This window comes from Triplophysa dalaica, chromosome 22 (assembly GCF_015846415.1).
Source record: "Triplophysa dalaica isolate WHDGS20190420 chromosome 22, ASM1584641v1, whole genome shotgun sequence".
NCBI classification, from domain to species: domain Eukaryota; kingdom Metazoa; phylum Chordata; class Actinopteri; order Cypriniformes; family Nemacheilidae; genus Triplophysa; species Triplophysa dalaica.
In genome coordinates, this window is record NC_079563.1 from 3,481,439 (window position 1) to 3,504,993 (window position 23,555).

The 23,555-nt window shown below is 39.4% G+C and overlaps 1 protein-coding gene across 1 annotated transcript; it reads right to left on the reverse strand.

Moving 5' to 3' along the window:
* Positions 1-10,550: 10,550 nt before the first annotated feature.
* On the reverse strand, positions 10,551-22,848 carry il6st (interleukin 6 cytokine family signal transduce). The gene is given in 17 exon segments (XM_056736588.1): positions 10,551-11,867; positions 11,870-11,885; positions 12,144-12,225; positions 12,331-12,427; positions 12,519-12,659; positions 12,746-12,889; positions 12,965-13,084; positions 13,289-13,483; positions 13,655-13,877; positions 13,972-14,048; positions 14,149-14,308; positions 14,564-14,712; positions 14,820-14,983; positions 15,105-15,258; positions 16,402-16,707; positions 16,791-16,865; positions 22,682-22,848. Coding segments are annotated over 16 exon segments (2,595 nt in total). The 5' UTR covers positions 16,846-16,865; positions 22,682-22,848; the 3' UTR covers positions 10,551-11,355.
* Positions 22,849-23,555: the final 707 nt, after the last annotated feature.

Sequence of the window (23,555 nt, forward strand, 5' to 3'; positions counted from 1 at the left end):
TTGAACATACCTAAAGGTGAACAACAGTATACCGAACAGTGTTAAATCAAAAGAACAAATATATTAATTAATAATCTAGGAATTTAAGTAGGCCCTGCGTTCCATTCCAAAGTGATCCTCCCTATGCCCTACTCCCTTCGAAGAGTTAAGGTCTTCATGTGTAAACGCCAGAGGGAAAAACGCAATTATATCGAAAAATGAATGAAAAAGTAAAAATAGCTAACCCTCTCTCTTTCTCTCAACAAGAAGTGGTCTAGCTTTTATTGAAACCAGTAATTTTGTATTAGCACCTATTGTATTATTGCCCATGACATATCGCGTATTGCTCCCTGAATTCCCTGAACTCTCTGTAAGTCGCTTTGGATAAAAGCGTCTGCTAAATGACTAGATGTTAATGTAAATGTATCGCTTAAGTGTCAGTTTAAAATGCACTAAGTAAAAGGAGCAATAAAACAACGTCATTTCCTCTTTATTTGGAGGGACGATTTGCATGCTGTCGCCTTCCCGAAGGGCCCTTAGGAGGGCGATATATCCCATTTGTAACGCACCGTTTTCCTACTGCTACCCAGTGATGTTATGACAAAACATGGCCACGGGGGGCTCTCCAAGATAATGCCTCACCTGTCTCACACACAAAATTACAACAGGTGTATTTTCCATTTTTACCTTTTTAAAATATATTCTGTAATTCTATGTAAGGGGACCCGCGGTGTATTTAGATAGAAATAGCTCATTACGAGGTAATAAAAAAACACAATTCTACATTATGTAAGGTCTTTTTTCACCTCTGAAGACATAGTTATGTATATTATGTTGCATTTCTATGAATAGATCCTCTCCAATCTTACTTTAACAACTTTTTTGTCCTTTTACAAATTTACATTTCGCATTGAATTTTGCACCCTGTCTAATGTACTTAATTGAAACAAGTAAATGCAAAAACAATTTTAATGTCATACTTTCACAAACGGAAGAGAACAGAACAACCTTGGATTCAACACAAAACTTTAATGACAAACTTCAACCAGGCAAACACAAGAATGTATGGCAAGCGGCCCATCCAATAAGGTTATTTAAGTCTCTTATTTTCACTCCATGGAATAAGAGGTTCGAAGAGGACTCTGGGGGTGGCAGAGAGGTTGTGCAGAACAGAAGATGGATGCTTTCTTTTGCATGTTTGACAAGACCAGACAATAAAGTGACTAAACAGGGTATGCATTGACCTCATTTTCCCATTTGAGTGACAAACACACCCATTTGAGTGGCAAAACACTGCTGAAAGGAGTTGGACTTTCAAAGGAACCCAGGGGCCTGTTTCAATAAGGAGGTTCAACCAACACCGAGTTAATATGTGAACTCTGAGTTGATTTACACAAGATGAAGAAACTTTGAGTTTTTGGTTTCAGAACAGCTGATTTGAGTTAGTTCAATTTACTCTGAGTAGACTTACCTGTAGTTAAGCGCATGCACAACGACTACGACAAGCCATGATCAATGGAGCTCAGTTATGACGATTCACCATGGCAACGGAACCAAAGAAAAAGCATCATGGCGGCAGAAATCGCTTGAGAGTGAGGCACACTTTCCGCTCTGTGTGCAGTTAATTTACTAATGTGCTGAAAATGACTTGATTAAGTTTAAACTCATTAAATAGCACCAATAAACAAATAAATTAATCAGAAAATTAACAATTAAATGAATGAAACAGATTAATAATATTAAAATCTCACTCCCCTTCAGTGCTCTAGTGCAGGGATTTTTTTTTTGATTAACCTTTAGTGAGGGACCCCCTTTTCTAAAATGTATATCAATCTATATTTTTTCTGTGTAAAGAAACTTAAAATTTGTTAGATAAAAAGTAAATAGGATATTATAAACACAACACATTGCTTTTCACTCACCTCCTTTTTCCTCTGCAGAGGATGAGAGGTGACATGTTTTGTGTTCTGTGTGTGCCTTGCAGGTTTATTTTGACCGGACTAAGGGTTTTAGAATAGCGACCAGCTCTTCATTTCCTGGACTCCTCCAAACACAGTGAATCCCATATCTATGGAATATGAATCTATGGGAGTGCAGCCCCCGGGGGGCCTCGGAGCTCACTTTTTCAGAGGTATGGCTGCCTTGTGGGCTCTGGTCAGGGGAGTTTCGCTACAAGACATCTGTGACGCAGCTAGTTGGACTTCTACTCATTGGTTTGTCAGGTACTACTGGCTGGATGTTACCAGGACCCCGGTAGCTCATTCTCTATTAGGGGTGGGCTCATCGTAGCCTTCCTTCAACCTGTTTAAGCTTGGTTAGTCAAACCTAGCTAACTTACGCCACTAAGCATCTCGCCTGTGACATATACCGGCTTTCTCCTGACATCTTAATTTTTTTCTATGTGCATTGCCAGCATCACTTATGTGTGCATGTCACCTGTAAATCTGTTGCTCAGCTTCCTCACTATGTGTCTGGGTTGCTTTTTTGTGACGTGTCAGGCACTGCCCATTCGGGTGACCGTCCCCTGACTTGCGCACCCTCATTGAACCTATTCGGCAACCGGGGAGCTCTCCAGTTCTCCAGGTGGATCTTGAAACATGAGGTGATGATAGAGAACAATAGGTTACTTTTCGTAACCCTGGTTGTCTGAAACATTATGTTGGGAGATTCATCAAGATGGCCCCGCTTGCTGCACAAAGCTCACATGCTCACTGAGGTAAGGTAGCGCATTCAGGTGCCTTTATGCATTAGGTGAGTGTATGGGTCCTCATCTGTCATAGGGCATGCGCTCCTGTCTGTCTAGCCAGACTTGGATGTTTCTACAGAGGTCAGGTAGGATCAGTGGATCTCTCCACTCGATGTTTCAGAGAACTGGGGTTATGAACGGTAACCTATTGTTTCCCATCCACTGTAAAGTTTTCTCTCTGTTTGTCTCATCAACACACTACACAGTTGTTTACCTCCGACTAAAGCACTTCACATCCATGAGGGAATTCTTTAGAAAACCATCCTCCCTTTTTTATTTTTATTTAAAACATTTTATTCTGCATGTGGCATTAGATGAACTCAAAGTCTTGCACAGAGGGGATGGACAGCACTCTTATAAAGTGCTTATTATAGTCGTTGGAAAAGAAAGAAAAATATTCCTTACTACTCAATTTTGACTCAGTTGCTGTAGATTTAATTACTGTTACTTCTGATGTAATTAAATTAAATACTTTGTGTAAAATATGTGAAAATTTGTGTATTTATAGTGTATTGAGCACAGAAATAGCCTACTACACAAGTTGACCATGTTAAGCATGAGAAGACAGCACGTTTAACATTGTAAAGAAGTCAGAATGCATGACAACTGTTTTAAAAGTGTATAGCGTTAAAAGCATACTATGCAATAGGTTTTATAGACAAATAACAGGTGTACATCTACTTCTTCTCTCAGACAAAAAGATGATTCAACTGATTTCCCTGGAAACAGCCAGGTATGCATGTATAATCACTTTAAATCTAGCAATGAATGTCTATCTGTTTTCTACAGTTCATCAATAACTTTGACATTTTTAAAGGTATACTTAAAAATGAATTAAAATATTATCATCTTAAATGTTTTCAGCAATTTAAAAGGATACTTCACCCAATAATGAAAATTTGGTCATCATCTATACTCACCTTCAGATTGACCCAAACCTGTATACATTTCTAGAGATTCTAAAGATTTCTAAAAGATTTTGAAAAAATGTCAGATCTCACTCTCATTGACTTCCACAGTATTTATTTTCCCTACTATGGCAATAAAGGGAAATGAGATGTGAAGTATCCTTTAATGGAATGAAAGATCACCAAAGTCTAACAGGGTTCTTTAGTGTTAAATAAAATACATTTTAATATTTTTTTATATTTGTGTTCTGCTTGCATTTGCTGTGCCACAAGCTGTTTAGCTCTGATTATTAATTCAAATTTTATTACATATTCAGTATCAAAATTTGCCCCACCACTTTCAGAATAGTGGTGCCACCACTGCCTGGTGTAAGTTATTGGCAAGAATAAATTGGCAAGAATAGAATGACATATTAAAAAATGTATTTAGGTATTTTAAAATACAGTCTACAATTTACATTTGACTTTTTTGTTAAGGAAAATACTCAAGGTAATTAAATACGTATTTCAAATACATGGAATTTAAATCTTCCCATCTTTAGTAGCCATGGATTATCCTGCTTATACAATGGTCATTTCTGTTATTGATGTTAACAGTGCAATTTTGGAGCAGACAGGTAAAAAAGACTCAACATTTAAAATTTGGATCAAACTACCTTTGCATTAAACGGTTTTGCACACCTTCCAGCCAATCAGAATCTCGATTTTCAAACAGACCATGGTTTAATGACTTTATATTATAAAGTATATATGAAGTCTTTTTAAATCTGCCAAACTAGATGTATAAATCCTTCATGTGATATACAAATGATCTGACTCTGATATAATTTGATGAAATATTTTCTTTCCGTCTCCAATGTACAGTTTCAAGTGAGCACACAAAGATCACAAATCAGACGTCCCCTAAACTAAACCTGTGTCACTGGGAAGGGCAACGACACGTACCCGAGAAGTGCAGTTTTAGGCCCTGGAGGGTAATTTTATTAGAATTCTCGTGGGGAGATAAACGTATAGTGTCCTTCAGATCGGGTCTTCTTAAGGCACGAGTCAGACATCCGGCTTCGAGGGACTTGCTGCTTCCAGCTGCTACTCATCTGAGCCTATGGACAGAAGACAATATCTCTGAGTTATGACTCTCCACTCTGGAAACGTTGCTCACCCTTTGTCTGGTCTCAGAGGCTTTTGTAGATGCTCGACAACTAGCCGCCAATGATAATGCTGATTGCGCCAGGGGTGACTCGTCACTCCCCCCCCCCCAAAGTGTCGACCTAGTCCGGTGGGATGTCATGTGGGGAGACGGAGAAACATGTTGTGATGGCTGGGGGGGAATAACCTGACCGAGATGTCCAACCTGACCACATCCTCGACAGACCATCGGACCCCGTGCGAGGCCTGACTAGCCCAGGTTTTTGTAATGTATCATAGGCTTGCTGGGCCTCTCCAGTCAGAAACGGCACCAGGATCCTCGCCCACTCGGATTTATTCCATACCTTAAGCGTTGCTACAACCTCGAGGGTGTGGAGGTATGCCTCAATGTCATCTTGAGCCGTGAGCTTCGTTAAGAGCTGATGGGCGGTTGCTCTGGCGTCTGGTAAGGATTTCCGGGCTGCCGCTGCCTCTCTCGAAGCTCCTACCACTTGATTGGTGGCATCTTGACGCTGGGCTAACTCCTCCACGAAGCGTTGCTGATGTGTCACCACCTCGGCCAATCAGCGAAAGATTTCATCCATAATGAGGTGAAGGAGAGAGACAATAGGCATCCTGAACTACTGTGAGAAAACCACGAAAAAAAACAAAAGAAAATAGAGAAAAAACCTAAACATCCGTTAGGAACTCTGTAGCTTCAGAAAAGCGCCCACATTCTCCACCAATGTCACAGGCAGTGCAACGACACGTACCCGAGAAGTGCTGTTTAAGGCCCCGGAGGGTAATTTTATTAGATTTCTCGTGGGGAGATAAACGTAGAGAGTCCTTCAGATCGGGTGTTCTTAAGGCACGAGTCAGACATACGGCTTCCAGGGACTTGCTGCTTCCGGGTTGGATAAGTACGGTTTCCTCCAGCTGCTACTCGTCTGAGCCTATGGACAGAAGACAATATCTCTGAGTTATGACTCTCCACTCTGGAGACGTTGCTCACCCTTTGTCTTGTCTCTGCGGCTTTTGTAGATGCTCGACAAGTAGCCGCCAATGATAATGCTGATGAGCAGCAGGTGTGCCGCTATGACTTCTCTCGTCTCCATGCCGACGCTGATTGCGCCTGGGGTGACTTGTCACACCTTTAACCTAAAATGAGTTTTGATCTGTTTCTTACAAGGCATGTGGTTTCTGTGCATGTGCAACCAAAAGATTTGCACAGGAAATGAAACATTGCACATGCATGTTTACCAACAATATAGTCTGCTGTGTACTTTTTTTTTTCCTAACACCTGGCATCCCCGCAAAGCGGTTCACATTCGTGCTTGAATATGAATCGCCCATAAGTGAACGTCATGATTAAATTAATCCATGGCCGGCTCGGGGCATGGGCAGGGGTGGGCATGTCTTGCCCACCCAATGAAAATTAAAAAGTTGCAGTGTTTTTCTATTGGCTGGAAGCAATGCCATTCTTCACTCACGGATCGGCTTTAGTTTGTAACAGAAAATCTTGCTACATGCTATGGTGGAAGCAAAATATTGTGCAAAGGAATTTTAGTTGCACTGCACGCTTGCTTTGAGATTATTATAAACATCATGTCAAAGTAATTGTACAGTAAAGTCTGATTCATTTATTATAACAAGAGTTTTTGCTGTCTTATTTTGTGCTGTTAACAAACAGCTATTATATGCTTGCAATAGGCTAGATTTTTACCTGCTGACCTTCAGAATGACTGAAAGCTCCATCTTCCATAGATCCGCTTCAGAAATTAATCTGTCTCTCTTCATCTCAAACACCCCAATTCAGCTGCAGGTGATAGCGAAACTGTCATGATTCCACCATCATGTCATGCTTATTCTTGGTCTTGCGGCACAGTCATGGCATAGCCTTAGGTTTTGTGTAGAGGGAGAGATAGTGAAGATATCGACTGTCCGTACTGTCTGTCCGGTCCGCGTCTTTGTTCCCGCAATCTCGTTTTCTCGTTACGTTTTCATTAGTGTTTCCTCTCAGACACCTGTTCCCTTGTTAATTATCCTTTGTTCGTCTCTTTATTTAATGCCCTTGTTTCTGCTGTCCTGTGCCAGTTCGTTTTGTGTTGTTCCATGTTCCATGTTGTTCCAGTCCTGTCTCTGATTTTTGTAGTTTATTTGTTTCCTCGCCACCTGTTTTGTCCCCGACATGGGAGGTTTGGTTTGTTCCTGTTTTATATTATTATAAGTCTTGTCTGTTACCCCATACTGCTGCCTGCAATCCGTTCATGACAGAAACACTGTGCAAATATTTTTTGTTTAAGAGCGCTATGATCACGGACCTCATTGTGCAGTGTAATTATGTTCACTTATTAAAACAGGAGTTTTTTGTGACATTAAACAGAAGTCAGTGAATGTTCAGTCATGGGGATTGTTCTTACCCCACTTTATAGGCTTCTATTTATGTCCAGTTGACATAACCGCTTTAATAATGCGTAAAACATCAGTAAAATCATACGCTTTATATTTTCTGCAAAAATATACTACATTTTTGTATGAAATTTGGGAAAAGGGTTGTCAGAAGTTCACAGAAATAAAAAAAAACTTAAAAAAATGGACTCTTAATTTTTTTGCGGCTGTATTGTGTTTTGTTAATAGCCCACCCTTTTGTACCTCGCAGGAACCGGGTCTGAATTGCTCTGAAGGAGAAGACACCGTTTTTATCTTACGGTGAAAGAATGAGAATTTAAACAGTCTCGTGCCCATCATGCGTCTATATCCGCTTCTCTGGTGCAGTTTACAATCAAAATGCCTCCTGTGCCTGAGCAACAAAAAAGACATTCTCAAAACATTTTTCTGAACTAACGTAAGAAAGGAATATATATATATATATATAATTTACCATTCAAACAAAACAGCAAAAATGTATGGCTGCAACAGTTTCAACAGTTCCCATGTTATCCATTTAAATCCGCATTCGGCAATCAAATCCTTGCACCTGAATTACACAAAAAATACTCCAAACATTTTTCTAAATGAACTTAATACAGAAACTAAACGAAATGTAATTTGTCATTAAAAACATCGCACATATCCAAAGTTTTTTTTCTTGCGGTGACGGAATGAGAAATTTAAACAGTCTCATGCCCATCATGCGCATAAATCCGCGTCTCTGGCGGAGTTAGCGATCAAACTGCGTCCTTTGCGGCTGTGCCTCCCTGAACCACACACAAAAATACCCAAACAAAAACCAAACGAAATATAATTTGCCATTTATAACAAAACAGAACTATTTCAATGTGAGGAGCGCCACTTACGGCTCGCGCTGTTCTGTAGTTTATTAAAATGTATTAATTCTGAACGTGTCACGTGTCCATATTGCACCAAAATGCGACACTGGACTCCCTTGGGTCTGTAGGAAAACACGCCACGCGTGAAGTCGAAAAAGTTGATAAATGCAAACAGACAGACACAGAGATTCCTGCCTTTATTAGAGAGAAGATTATGTTCAGCCCCTCCCTCCGAATATTCGCCGTTGATTACTACCGAAGCTTCGAAGCTCAAATAATGATATTCGGTACAGCCCTAGTTCTTACAGTACGTTTATTGGTTTTGTTGGGCTAAATTCAATATTTAAGCAACATCGCGTTTTCTCAGCAAAAACAAAAGCCTGTTTCTCCTGTGTGTTCTCCACGGACTACCTCACCTGTCACTCGTCTCCAATCATCCACACCTGCCAGTGATCTCCAGCATCATCTCCACATGTACAGTATATCCTGACTCTGTTCTCCCAATTGTTGTCCTCTCTCGTCGTAGTTTGTGCGTTCTCCTGTGTTTTTTTTGAAAGTGTTAAAAATTATATTTGCAAAATGTCTGTGGTCTGTGGCTGTCTCGCGTGACATTATGTGAATGCTCATCTGAAAACATGTGTCTTTATTCTAGAATCTAGATTTGTGTGTCTAACCCCCAAATAGTGTCACGAAGGAGAATGGAGTAGCAGGGTGTAGTTACAAAATCTATTTTTAATACTTTTCATTGGTTAAACATTTGCAAAACTGAGATGGACCTAAAGCAGGGCTCCTCAAATCTTACCCTGGAGGGCCGGAGCACTGCAGAGTTTTGCTCCAGCCTTGATCAAACACACCTGAGCAAGCTAATCAAGCTGTTCAGTATCGCTAGAAAATCACAGGTGTGCAAGTTTGATCAGGGTTGGATCTAAACTCTGCAGTGCTCCTGGCCTCCAGGGTAAGATTTGAATAGCCCTGACCTAAAGTATGACCAATGATGTGGTCTGATAAAGACAATGATAAAGAGTAACAAATGGTAATGGGAAAATGACAAGGATGAAATAAGTTACCTTATTATACTTGATTATGATATATTATAGGTCAGTCTTAAAACTTTAGAAGGATCAACAACACAGATTTACTTTCTGTGTTAAGAGTATTAAGTGGTAAATAAGAACAGCCAACTTTATATTACAGTGAAGCGTCCAGCTGGACTTTGTGGACAATTTCTATTACCAGAAACCCTAGAACAAAATAAAAACTTGAAATAGAAAATTGGTAAACAAAAGTCTTTATGGATGAAATGGAAAAAAATAGGATTAACCCGGAAATCCATTCCCCTGGTCTTTAGTGACCCGGTCATCATTCACTACCCTCCCTGTCCTTCATCTTATGCGAAAGTGTAAAGTAATATTCCACCCGGTCATCATTCACTACCCTCCCTGTCCTTCATCTTATGCGAAAGTGTAAAGTAATATTCCATTCCATTCTCTACCGCTTATCCGAACTACCTCGGGTCACGGGGAGCCTGCGCCTATCTCAGGAGTCATCGGGCATCAAGGCAGGATACACCTTGGATGGAGTGCCAACCCATCGCAGGGCACACACACTCACTCATTCACTCACGCACTCACACCCTACGGACAATTTTTTCCAGAGATGCCAATCAACCTACCATGCATGTCTTTGGACTAGGGGAGGAAACCGGAGTACCCGGAGGAAACCCCCGAGGCACGGGGAGAACATGCAAACTCCACACACACAGGTCGTAAGCGGGAATCGAACCCCCAACCCTGGAGGTGTGAGGCGAACGTGCTAACCACTAAGCCACCGTGCCCCCCTTGTAAAGTAATATCTGTTTTATAATTACTTTAAAGTAAAAAGTGTATAGGGCCACTAAAGACCAGAGGTATGTAATTATACAAGTTAACTCAACATCCCCCAACACACTAATATGAAGCATAATAAACCCAAGAGCTGAGACCTAAAGCAGTCCCATCTGCCAGCTGCCTCTGAAACTTCAGACCTGAAGATAGAATCTGGAAATAAACAAAATACAATCTGGCAAATTTTCTCTTCACTGTTTGAGATGTAAAATAGAAGTGGATCCTCAGTGATCACAGAGTAAGGCAGACAACAAACATTGCTTCCAAAGGAAACACAAGTCTGTGGCCACTGTGACACTGGTGAGGTCCAGACAGGGACGCACTTTCTCTTTCGTTCTGATCAATTTAAAGATGTGAGAGAGAGAAACACTTTAACAAAATGTCAAAGCTCATGCCAGAGTTTCAGAGCTCTTCAGAAACCGAGCAAATGCAGAAGTTACTGGGACAAGAGACACGCAACAACTACACATCCTCAGAAACAAACTACTGCCCTGATCTATCTGATGTCTCTTGTTTTGTGTCTAATGCGTTGCCAATATTGTAAGTCCACACAATCATGCCAACATAGTCTCTTTAAATTGAAACTGTACAGCACATCTGTGACCGCAAGGGTCTTGAGGGTTAAAGCAGTCTCTGGCCATCATTTGTATAGAGAAGTGTTTAATTAGTATGATACACACACATCAGTGATGTGAACACAAATCATACTGAGAGCGGATACATGTGAAACAGCACGCAATGAAAATGCTGCATTTCAGTGTAGTGTTAGTTACATCCTGCTTGAAACACGTCAAAGTTAACTCTACTTGCAATAGAGCGAATCAAAATGACATTCTTTTGCATATAAAAAACATAAAATCCCTATAAAAAGAATACTTAGTCTATCTCCAGCATATAAACATTCAACAGAGCTTAAAAGAAAAAACACTTTTTGCTGGTTTCTCAAACAAGTAATATGAAAGACCTATAATGCTGCGACAGTGATCATTTGTTGAGCAGTTTTTGAAGAGTTGTGTATTTGATAACAGAACCCATGAAGCACATGTGTACAGTCAGCCACTCGATACATGATGTGTAACAAGTGACGCAAGTCGTTTATTACGTTCGAAACGCGTTTATGCCGGAAGTGTCAAAGTTGCACGTCACCTCAGAATGGTCGCGAAACATTGACCCATTAGCTTTCAGTATTTGTTTAAGAACCGTCTTCAGCTGGATTATTTTAGAAAAGCGAGACCAATTTAAAAAAGGTTAGTACTGCAACAACGAAAGCATAAATTTGAATAGAACTAAAATATTTGAAAATCTCTGGTCTGCTTGCATCCAGTGTAAGCTTGCAGCGAATATGCAATATCATCGCAGCCACTTCAACACATCAATAATAATGAACACGCCAATGTTAAACGTCACTGATAGCTTGAGGTCTTCTTGAACACGTCACGTTTTCTTCACTGAGGTCGATAGCCGTTCTGCTGTGGCATGTAACACGGGTTTGGCGGGTCCTCTACAATCGGAGACATCTCCTCCATTGGACAGAAGGTGAGAGAGCTTTCATTCGACTCCTCCCCCTCCTGAACGAGGCCGCCCAGCTCGACTCCTTTAGCCCGTTTGAAGTAAGAGTTTCTGGAATCGTGGACATGCTCTGGATGTTCCTCGCAGTCCAACAGCGGTTGGGTGGACTCTGATCGAGCGAACGCGGGGAGCTGATGGTTGGGGGTCTGGCCTTTGTAGCCGCTCGCCACCACCGATGAGTACTGCACCGTGCTGGCCGTGGTCTGGCCTGAATCGCCCTCGTCGCTGTCAGACACGCTGTGCCGGGGGGACGACATGCAGGACGAGCCCCCGATACCGCTGCTGTGTTCCTCAGACAGATATTTGTCCTTCTTCAGCGGCAGCACGGTTTTGTCTTCCTCGGACAAAGATTTCCCGTCGAACACATCCACTTCCACCACGCTAACGTCTTCTTTGGAATATCGGCCTGTTGAGGGGTTTATGAGGCGTTATGTTTCGTGTGGCACATCAAATATACACAGTTTTTATCCCGAACCACTAAATCTTTGCTGGCAACATTAAACCCAACACGCTGTAAATGAACCTCAAGGTATTTCAACAGAAATCACGTTCTTGAGCATGTCCAGGTTATATTAACCTGAAGCTTGTCATGAAATTATGAATGCACAGATTATTAAATGTAAAGATTGAAAAATAACTTAACAATGTAATGTAGGTTACTGACCTTTACCGGGAAATCAGGTGACCAGTGGGCAATAGAGCTGACTGACGGGTCTGGGACCTGCGGCCACAAGAGCTGCTTGATCCTGAAACAGACAAAAACAAGCATGGTATGACAAGTAAACATGGCGAATATCACAAGAATCTAAAGCACTTTTTTCGTTTCCAGAGAGATGACCGTGCTGACTCACGTTTCCCTCTTCCGCAGGCAGAGCATTAAAATGAAGACGGTGATGAACAGAAAACCAAGACACACCACCACCACGATCACCTCCACTTCTCCATCAGCTTCAGAGACCAAACACACATCACAAATGAATCCACGCAAGGGTTTTAATCACTTCTTCAAAAACATCTAGTGCCATTAGACATCACATACCATACTTCTGCGTTTTGAAATTAAAACTGGTGCCGTTTTTGGAGCCTGCTACGGTCGATGCCATGATGTGAACCATGTACTCCTTTTCACTGGTGAGATTGATCAAACGCCATGAGCGGAAGGCGGAGTCCAGCGTCACAGCTGTGGAAACACATTCAGTACACGTCAGACAACGGCATGCGCTTCTGAAACGGTCACGCCATTTACACACGTTGTGTCGAACGTACACTTCTCGACGTTTCCAGTCTTATAGAAGATTGTGTAGCCGGTGATGAATCCCTGCTGACTGTTCAAAGGAATTTCATTCCATGTCACCTCAGCGCTGGTTTTCTTGGATTTTGAAACTTTAGCAGCGGGGCCCTCTAGTGGCGCTGCATGGAAACAAACAGTTACATTACATTCTAAAGTAAAGCTCCCTAAATTCATGACATGCTTGCGGTACATACGTCCTTGTTGAGTGTAGGCTTCTGTGGTTACTGGCTGTCCTACTTGAGTGTATTTCTGGTGAGGAAGGGTGTAAATTGGATATACGGATATGTAGTATCGCTTAAATGCCTCAAAAGGACCTTGATGGGGAAGAAAGATACATTGTTTTTTGGTGTAAAACTGCAAGAATGAGAATGACCATTACTTCTTTTCCAACGATAGCATTACTAAAATACAATTGAATTGCTGCTTCAGTTTTATTTTTACGGACTATGTTATGCAATGAATAATTTGTTTGTTTATAGAACAATGCCCCGCGATAATGCCGTCAAGAGATTTAGTACCGGTCAGTGTTGTGCTGGTGACATTGGCTTTCGCTCTCTGCCAGTGTTTGTCTCTCTGATGGTCATCCGGTGAGATTTTCTCCCACTCCAGCACGTATTCAGAGAGCCGCAAATGTTTAGGCACAGACGGCACCCATTCCACCCACAGCTGGCCGTCACGCAGAGACCAGCTCAAACTCTCCACACCCGATGGATCTACAACGACACAAATAAACCCGACATCAAACTCTATTTGTGTCAGTCATATATTCAGAGATTTAATAGGGATGTAACAATATTATGGATATGGTGTTATAGCACCTTCAAAATGTTGTGATATTATGGTGGTTTATCCTGTAAATGTCATGGAAATTATTTTCGAGGTACCTTGATTTGACAGTGGAATGAAGAGAGTAGCTTTGGGCGACACTCCGGCTGAACTGGCCGCAGTTATTTCAACAGAGGCTGTTTTTCTCGCCGACAGCTCCATCGAGTACGTCTGATACGGTCTGAGTGGATTGTGGTCAACATTTTCTTTAAACCTGCTATCATTTTCCATTGTGATATTAAGATCATATCTCAATATTATTCCGTTCGCTTTCACGGGTGCCTGCAATTAAGATAACATTTAACAGTTATTACACCTATATTACAGATTTTCAATCTATAAACACACTGATAATTCATCTCCTGACGGAATTTACCTTCCATATTAACGTGACGTTTCTGCTGTCGCCGGTGGACTGGATGATTCTCCACAGATCTGGTTTGCTCGCAGGCTCTGAGAGTATAAACAGAAAAGTGCATGAAGCAGCGCTACAGGCAAGCACGTCACACTCAGTGTTTGGAACATCTAGAGTTATGAAACATGTCGGTCTTACTGGCTTCGGCAGTGCGATTGGTAGCGTTTCTGCTCCAGTCACTCCAGTAACTGCGATTATTAATTTCAATGCATCTCATCTGAACATGGTACAGGGTGTACGGCTGCAGGGCCTGCAGTCTGAAGGACTTGCTGCTCGTCTCAGTGAAGTCCTCCGGCACCTGAGAGACATCGAACTCATGAATCTGTCCTCTAAAGATTAAACTGTTTTGGAGATTTGGATGCGCTTTAGGTTCACTTTCAATTTGGTCTCATACCCAACATAGAAAGACATTTCATTGTGCTAAACCTGCTATTATGTTTGTGGGTGCAGGAATGGTTCTTGCATCTAGAACATCCGATAATAAACGTACTAATATCTCTCATATTGTAGTGTGACATTCTAGTCAAATCTGAACAGATTCATGTTCTCTCACCTCAGTCCAAACACTGGAGCCTGCTTGACAGTATCTGATGACATAACGGAGTTTCATAGAATAATCTGGGATAAGATGTGTCCATTCCACCATCACAGTCGAGTAAAAAACATCAGCAAGAACTTGAACATCTGGGGGATTTGGTTTTACTATGGAAGCAACAAAAGAATAAAAATGACAATAATTGGATCAACAGACTTTCAAGACAATAGTTGAAGTTTCAAAACGATTCATGATGCAACGTCTGCAGTCATACCAAATGATGAGGCCTCTCCCAGGAGCTCATCTGACTCCACTGATCCCAGAGCGTTACTCACGCTGACCCACACCTTCAGTTTTAAGTGAAATGGAAAAGTGCTCAGGTTGACCGTGCAATTTCTTGCGAGACGCTCTGTACAGACATTCTGATGTGGGGAAGATCTAAAAAAAAAAAAAGGACAAAGTAGAGGAAGCAGATGACCATTTAGTTCTTCATTTAAAGCCACTGAAACTATTTGACTGTAAAATGAAATGTTTTTTAAAGGTTTGCAATGTAACTTACTGATCCCCAAAATCAATATCAGCGTGAAGCGTGTAAGTGGTGTTAAGCAGTGGGTCGCGGGTCTTCGGATTCCAAAAACATTGCAAGTTTGGGGAAATATTGTTGTTTTCTTGTAAAGCAAGGCATGTGAGATTATTTGGTTTTAAAGGAGGGTCTGAAAGACAAACATAAAGATTAAATGCATAAGGAGGCTTTATGGGTCAAGACCTGATCAATTCTGTAACAAGTCCATAAAAAGAATGAGGTGTGACCAATACATTTCTATATTTTACACATCGCAGGACATTTCAATATTATATCTGAATATTTACAGAAATATTACAATATAAATATTTTGAGATATGTATAGAGAATGTGAAGCTGACGTCATGCCCTATGCAGCATGTTGCACTGGCGCCGCCATCTTGGGAGGGTAATCTTTCACGGCTATTATTGTTTTCATATTTACAGTTACTTGTTTTGTTTGATATCTGGAGAAAGTGAAAGAACAAGAGGCTTTTCCTGGAAGACTGTCTAATACTATTGCAGTTTTTAACACAGCAAGACCGACCTACCATAGTTATATTTCCTAATCAAACAAGAAAAACAAAGCACTGCATTGAACGCACTAGCAGCCATCCTCCCAAGATGGCACAACATTCAACACGGCGTGACGTCGATAAACAAGCTGTTGTTGAGCTATGGTCATTTATTTATGGTATGACATCCGTTTCATTCTATTGGGTGACCTCCGTTAACATAAAATTGTAATTTTTTTCTTTCACTGTTCAAGAAGGGGTTTGCTTTCTTAATTTATTTTTTATGTTAAAATTCAGCTTTATTCTGTTGGTGACATCTTTTAATTTTTTATTAATGTACATAGAGAACGTCAATTAAACCTTGAGAATTGTCAATTGTGCAACAAGTTTTCGGTACAACAATAGCAACAACGTCTAGGTCATGGGTTCGAGCCCAGGGATTGCACATACTCAAATACAAATGTTTTTAATCATGCCATGTAAATCGCTTTGGATAAAAACATCTGAGAAGTGTGTAAATGTAAATGTAATGCCAGTTTCAATTTCACTTTTAGCAGGGTGTTAAATAGTGAAAACAAGTTTTCAATTATAAGCTATAATATAACGTTCATGGCCAATTTCCACATATATTCTTTACCGTCAAATGATGAAATACAAAAGAAACCCCAATGGGTCTTTTGTTTAATGAATAATCTAGTAAAAACAGAAATGCAACATGTGTAGAAAAAAGCATGCCTAGAAAGTCAACACTGTATGAGACAGATGCAGAAAACACTCACATCCTTTCTCGAGAAAGATTCCGTACAGACACGGCTTTTCGTATGACAGAGACTTCTTAGAGGCGCAGCAAATCAAACGACCTCGCATGTCCCGGCTAACGGTAAATGTGACGCTGACAGCTGTAGCATTTATTTTGTGATAAAGGTGCTTGGAAAGACTGATGTTATCCAACGTCCACTCAATGTCATCGGAGGTGTAATGGGAATCTTCCTGCAGGTAACACGTCGCTGTGAAGTCTGATCCCAATTCAACATAAATCTTCTCAAGGGAGTCGGGTAGTATTTTAAGACAGTTAGTGGAGAAACCTGTTTGGACAACGACACAAACTGAGCATCACAGCAAAAACAGGTAAAAGGAAAGAAATTGCGTGAGTCTTTAAACCACTGACCTGCTGCACAGAGTAAAAACATTAAGAGGACGAGTACATGAAATGAAGCATCCATGATGACAGCTGGAGGGATATCTGAGAAATGATAATTATTATGCACAAACATTAGCCAGAACATGTTAGAGACACAAGATATTTACACAAAACATGATCTAGTTAATTATCAAGGCTTTCATGTTGTTAGTCCATCTTACAGTATATTCAGGTTTCAACCTTCTTACAGATGACTAAAAGCTGTTCTGGCAGTCAAGCGAGACAATAATGCTTCTGTGAATTGAAGGTATGGGCGAAGCGTCTTTAATTTTCATAAATGTCAAGAAGTCCCTGATGAAATAAAAATCAACAGTTTTTTGGATCGGATGTAACGATTCATTCACGCTACTAATCTCACGATAGGATTTATTCTCTACAAAATGAATTGAGACAAATTAGAGATGAACAACTTTTCTTTCATGATATCTCAAATGCTGCACATTTCTTTGTTAAGTAAAAATATCCTTTATGTAACATAACTAAACTAAACTGCAATTTTAAAACAAACTACAAATCTAATAAAAAAAATGAATGACACAAAAGTCTCTTTAATATAAACAAATGGTTTTCTTGGATATTTTACATTTAAGAAATATCAGAATATCCATGTTTACCGAGTTCAAAGTAAACACAGCGGCCCCTGCTGTTCAAAACATGCACTGTGATACAAATAACATCTCAACTGGCTTGAATCTTCACATATTATAATCGATTTTCTACCGGCTAATGGTGAATCGTTACACCCCCAGTATTTTGCTTTTGGAACAATATTAAGGAAGAAGACAGTTCAATAATTTTTATGACATCATCCTACACTACAGATTCTCTGAGGTGAACCTCTGTTTGAAAGGACGAGGAGCCGGTCTTACTGTTTTATTGGAATCTACATGAACAAAGCTGCACATTTCAATGCAGTTCAGTGAGTCTCTAAAACATCTGCCTATCTGACATTGAAGACTTTCAGTTAATCTCCTTGGAACGCGCAACATTATTTGATGTGTTGATGTAATTTGTAACGAAAAGGAAATACAGGGCGAGACAAATCGAGTTACCCCACCCCTCTTTTAAAATAAGCAATAGAGTTTCTTTTACGGCACAGTCGGCCTGGCAGAGAAGCATTAACAGCGTGAGAGCCACAGTGGTATGAAAGTCTAATGGAAAGATCAGGAAGATCAGTGACAGCAGTGATGTGTCATTTAAAGATCGTGATATATGTTGGTGCATGACACTGGCGTTTGTTGTCTTTACTCAGTAAGACTGCAGTGATGATGCTGTCATATCTTCTTTTTATTGAAAAAACACCTTTGTCTGTCAGACAAAAATCCTGCTTTTACCATACGTTGTAATACAATCTGTAGTAAGCCTGCCTACACACGCATCCAAAAACTTCACCAGTGCAATCTTGTGCAACTAGCCCATTGTGTCTAGTCCAAGCTGAGCACACCCGCATGCATGACAAAAAAATGACAAAAAATTATGACTTCATTTGCCCCATGTTTACACTGTCTAAATCATTCCCTGGCTCCAATCTAGTGCACTTTACTTTGTAGGACATAATAAATATGCAAAAAAGTGCCTGATATGAGGCGCCGCTTCATGGGTGGGGCTCTTCCGATTGTAAAGAGTGCTGAACGATGTCATAAAATGTATTGATTTTTTGGATGCGTATATCTTCTAATGTGTTTTCATATGCTTAAGCTTTCTTGAGTAAACTACATTTATACTAGGGCTGGGCCGATAAACGATATCATTTCGAATCCCAATATAATTTTTCTGATAAAGATGATAAGATATTGGCATTTTTACCCAATATGGATTCATTTTACAGTCTAACAGACAGCAGAAATCAACGCAACAACAGTCAGTCATCGACATGAGGAAAACATGACTGGAAGCGGAAATAAAGGTGAAACTAACCTCGAGTTATCATCACGCTGTTTATCAAGTGTCTTATTTTCCTTCGCAATCGCTGGTTAAACAAAACAAACTTGAGGCGCAATTGCAACCAAGTAACTACAGAATTCAAGCACAAATGTTTGTATATCCACCGTTATCATATCTGCTAACAATAGCTGTTGCATATGAAACAAACCAGTGCTGCCCTGTACAGATTAGAGATGTAAAGAGTTTGTGTTCACATTGAAATATTGAACATTGTATGCAGAATATTTGCATGATTAAAGAAATGTACTACTGTTTATGAGAGACGTCTTTTTGCATTGAATGAATCCCACTACTCGAGCAAGACATTATTGCAGCGTTATGTATGTGCGCAGGTGATTTGCCAATAGCGTTTGAATATACCCAGTAACGGAGCCCTTTCATTGGTTGAATGTTCTGAATGAACACTCCCTGAGTCAATTGAGTCAAAATGGGACTGAATGAACTGGTACATGTTGCCTAATATCCTCTGTGTTTATTAGGTAATATCTATGACTTGGTTTAACTTTTGTTAGACATTTGTTAATAAACTGTATTTAAAATAGAATATTGTACATAGATTATTATAGATTAAAAACATTTTTTTTAATGAATGATATATCTAAATAAATATCCTTATCGATTAATATAGAAAAAGTTTAAAATCGAGTTTACATTCTTGCCATATAGCCCAGCTATAATTTATACTGTACTGTTTTTGTTAGTAAATCACTCATTGGGTTGGTAAAAACACGGCATTAACACATTTGCTTGTTATAGTTTTTTGACAGCTAGAGAGTTCCAGAGCCTTGTGTTACTCCAAGTAAACAAATATACCTGTCAATCAAAACATGGTGTTAATTTTACTATATTGTTCTTACTGTCAGTTTAATGTTTTTGTGTTTTCATTTAAGTGTGGTAATTGATTTATTTGTCTTTTTTTTATAGTTTACAGTTATGTTAATGTCAGCTTTTAACTTTTGTGATAAGGGCCCCTCACAAAGGTTTGCCTAGGGCCCTCAGACGTCTAGAACTGGCACTGACTCAATCATATCATGTTATAACATGTAGAAATAAAAGTGAACCCCCATTGATCTAAACTGCATGTAGCTTCCACCGGTTCAATTTACTAACCTAAAAACACTTTTTCAGTGCCTGTACAGATCAGTACGGAGCCCATCTGGACACCCATCAGAGAAAAAAAAACAAGATCCGCAAACTCGTGGCCACATTTTGGTATTCGTTCCCTCAGTTTAAAAAAAATATACTCAGAGTTTCTAAAACTATTCCGGCAGTATACAAAACTGTGCTCTTGGAATAATAAATTGTACCCACGGGTTTCCAATCTATGCTCTCGGTTTTGTAAACCGTCCCTCAGTTTTTTAAATTTGTGCCCTCAAATTCATAATCTATGCCCACGCAGCACGCTTCGCAATCCATTCGCAGTTTTGCAAATTGTACTCACGGAATTGAAACCTCTGTTATGAGAACAGAACAAGCTCCTGTAGGAACATTAACGGATATTGTATAACGTTTTAATTTAAAATATATTATAAATTGTCTAAATGTGTTTACAGCGCAGATAAAGCATGCATATATTCCTGCATTTAACTGGCATAAAGTTAGTTTGACATTAAACATTCAATATTCATGAATATAGGGACCATCTCTAAAGTTACACACACACAAAAATACATGTTTCCAACTTTAATAGCATTTAGAGCCACAAAACTAATTGTACAGTGTTCATGTGTGTGTCAACTATAATGCTCACCTTTTAGATTATTTATTAAGATAAACCGTCAAATCATGCAATATGCAAGTATTTCTATGCGTTTCACAGCTGTTATGGGCACATACACAAATATAACATTTTTAAAGCTCAATTGCCTTTAAAGGGAATGACTACTCAACTCAACTCAACTTTATTTATATAGCGCTTTTTACAATTTTCATTGTTACAAAGCAGCTGTACATGAGACACATTGAATACAAGTATGAATTCTAACTAGCCACAACACTAACTGTACAGTGAAGTACATAGGGACATTTTCATATGGTTTGACTGCTTTTCTTAATAAACATCAATAATTATGGAAACATGCATTTAAATGTGTATTTTAACTTTAGAGACAGTCCCAAATTCTAGAATATCGAACGTTCAACGTCAAACCAACTTTTTGCCAATGTGTGTTTCTGACGCATAACAGAACAAACTGTCTGCATCAAATATAACACCTTTCGATAACACACAGTTTTATAATTTTTAGTAACAACCTATTTTGTATACAGTTGTGATGAGTTTTAATTAATGTGTTTGACATTAAACTGACCTAGTTGGATGCAACATCTTAATATTTCGGGAGCAGGTTTTTTGGATGTTTATTTAAAAAGTGACATTTAATTGCTTTACATAAAGTTATACTTAAGGTTAAATCTACTATTCAATTACAATATCAAGGGGCAAACCTTTATGGGTTTTTTTGCCATTGTGCAGCTTAAAAAAGGGCCCTGGCATTTAAAAGGTTTGGCACAGATAACCGTCCATCTGTTTACATGTAATGTAAATTCACAAGGAGCTGAAGAATAAATAAAACCTAATTAATGTTATAATAAATACAGGAAACCTCAAAAGACGTCTTGTTGCGTACTTCTGCTTGAATATTACAATGTGGAGCTCATGCGCATTGATGTGCGTTCTTTTCGCAAGTTCGTGTTTTAATGTTTTAACTAATTGACGATGGATATGCGCATTCCGTACAATTAACTTATACTTTTTAATTCATGAAAAAAATCTGACATATAATTAATGGACAACAACATGTTAATTTATTTTAAACGTATAAGGTAAAACGACCATCATTCTGTCCATTGTTGCCAACTCTTTTCAATGGAAAGTAGTTAAACCCTTCCCGAGAGTCGCTAAATGATGCCAGACGTCTTCATTTGCATATCAAAGCAAAGAGCTTCAGTTCTGCATCATATCTCTACTCTCTGAGCTCTTAATTACTTATGTTTGTGTTTCCGTTGGCAGACAACAAAAACAATGTAATAGTGAGTGAACTCGACCCCTTCAACTACACACCAGTAATAATTTTCGTTGAACAGCTAAAATCCGTCCGTGTTCATGTTGACATGTCAATAGTCATCGCGTTTCAGCGCGTTCCATAATCATAAATGCTCAAACAAGGTTAATAAGAGATTGGTTCTTGAAAACACTTGTTTGTATATGGGAACTGTGAATCTCATTCACGCGTCAGATCGGTGTTCAGCTGGTTCTCTGTGACGGGTGCTCACACTGTAGAGTAGACAGAGAGGCGGAATGAGAAAACTTGCTCTCCTGGGGCAGCAGAAGTGATGCACAATGTGTCACTATGTCGTCAAGGCTTATTCTGAACGTAGCTAGATTTGTCGCTGGTAGTTTTTGAAAAATAAGTCGCGAAAGGGGTCTGAAAAATCGCTAAATAATGCGACAAAGTCGCCCAGTTGGCAAAACTGGTTCTGTATTTTTCAGCTTTTTAATTTAGTATATTATATTAAGGGTATATTAATTACATAACAAAATTTATTATATTTTATAATATATTACAAAAATGTATAGGCCAAAAACTGATATCAGTGTTGGCCAAAACAGCTACTGAGAAACAATCCAAAGACTTTTAAAACTGTTCATAAATATTAAAGAAAGCAACTTATTACAATCATAATTAATACATAGTTATGTTAAATCTGTCAGGCAACCTCTCTGAAATCTATCAATACATACATAACCATCTACATGCAAATAGCAAGCATGACGTTAAGTGTAGTGGCTTCATGACCACTGAAGCGTATCACGTCCATGAAGTACACCGGAAACCGAAAACAACACGTTAAACGACACCCGACTGACAGCAACCCCAAAACATGAGTTAAATCGAAGTATAACGTTAACTTACCTTCACATTGTCATCATCATCACATCATCTGAGCTTTTGTAATATCAAGAGTTAAAATACAACATTAACCACCGCGTCTGAACGCTCGCCCCTTGTCAGTGAGTGACTTCCGGTCTGTTCTGATAATCATGCGGATAAACTCTTGGCGTGAGCGCGCGCCTGCTGTGTGCTGCCACTGGCGTATACCGATCGAAGCATTCTACGCATGCGGACAGCACAGACGCCTTCTGCTCTCATTACCTCTCGTGATTGGTCGGGAAAGCTGCCAGTCATCCTGATGTACCCCGTGAGTCAATTTCCAGTTAGTCTCCACCTATTGCCCGAAAATCCATTTAAAAAAGAGCTCTCTTCAGCCAGTTAAAGATCGTGTTTCAAAAGTGTATTTACATAAAGAACATGTAAACGAATAAAAGTAAATGGGGAGTAAATTTGAATACCTGTTGTATCATTGTTTATTGGAAATATATTGTATAGGATAAAGAAATGTAAGTCGCTTTGGATAAAAGTGTCTGCCAAATGCCTAAATGTAAATGTAAATGTAAATGCTTATTTTATTATAATGTTTATTGACACGCATGGATGTGCTTTTCTCTTTCAGTTTGATCTTGTTGAATTTTAGCAAGCAACATTGTCTTCTTATGCTTCTGTTATTAACCTAAAATCAAACTCACATTCTGCACAATTAAATTCCATTTTACATCAACATCAACCTCAACCTCAACACCTGTTCTGATCCAATTTTTACATGGATTTTTTTCCCCCGAATTTTACATGGCAGACCTCAATGACTTCTATGAAACACTGCGAGACAAATGGTATTCAATGAGATTTCAAAAATATAAATAGTTCACATTCATACGGCGCATACTCGATT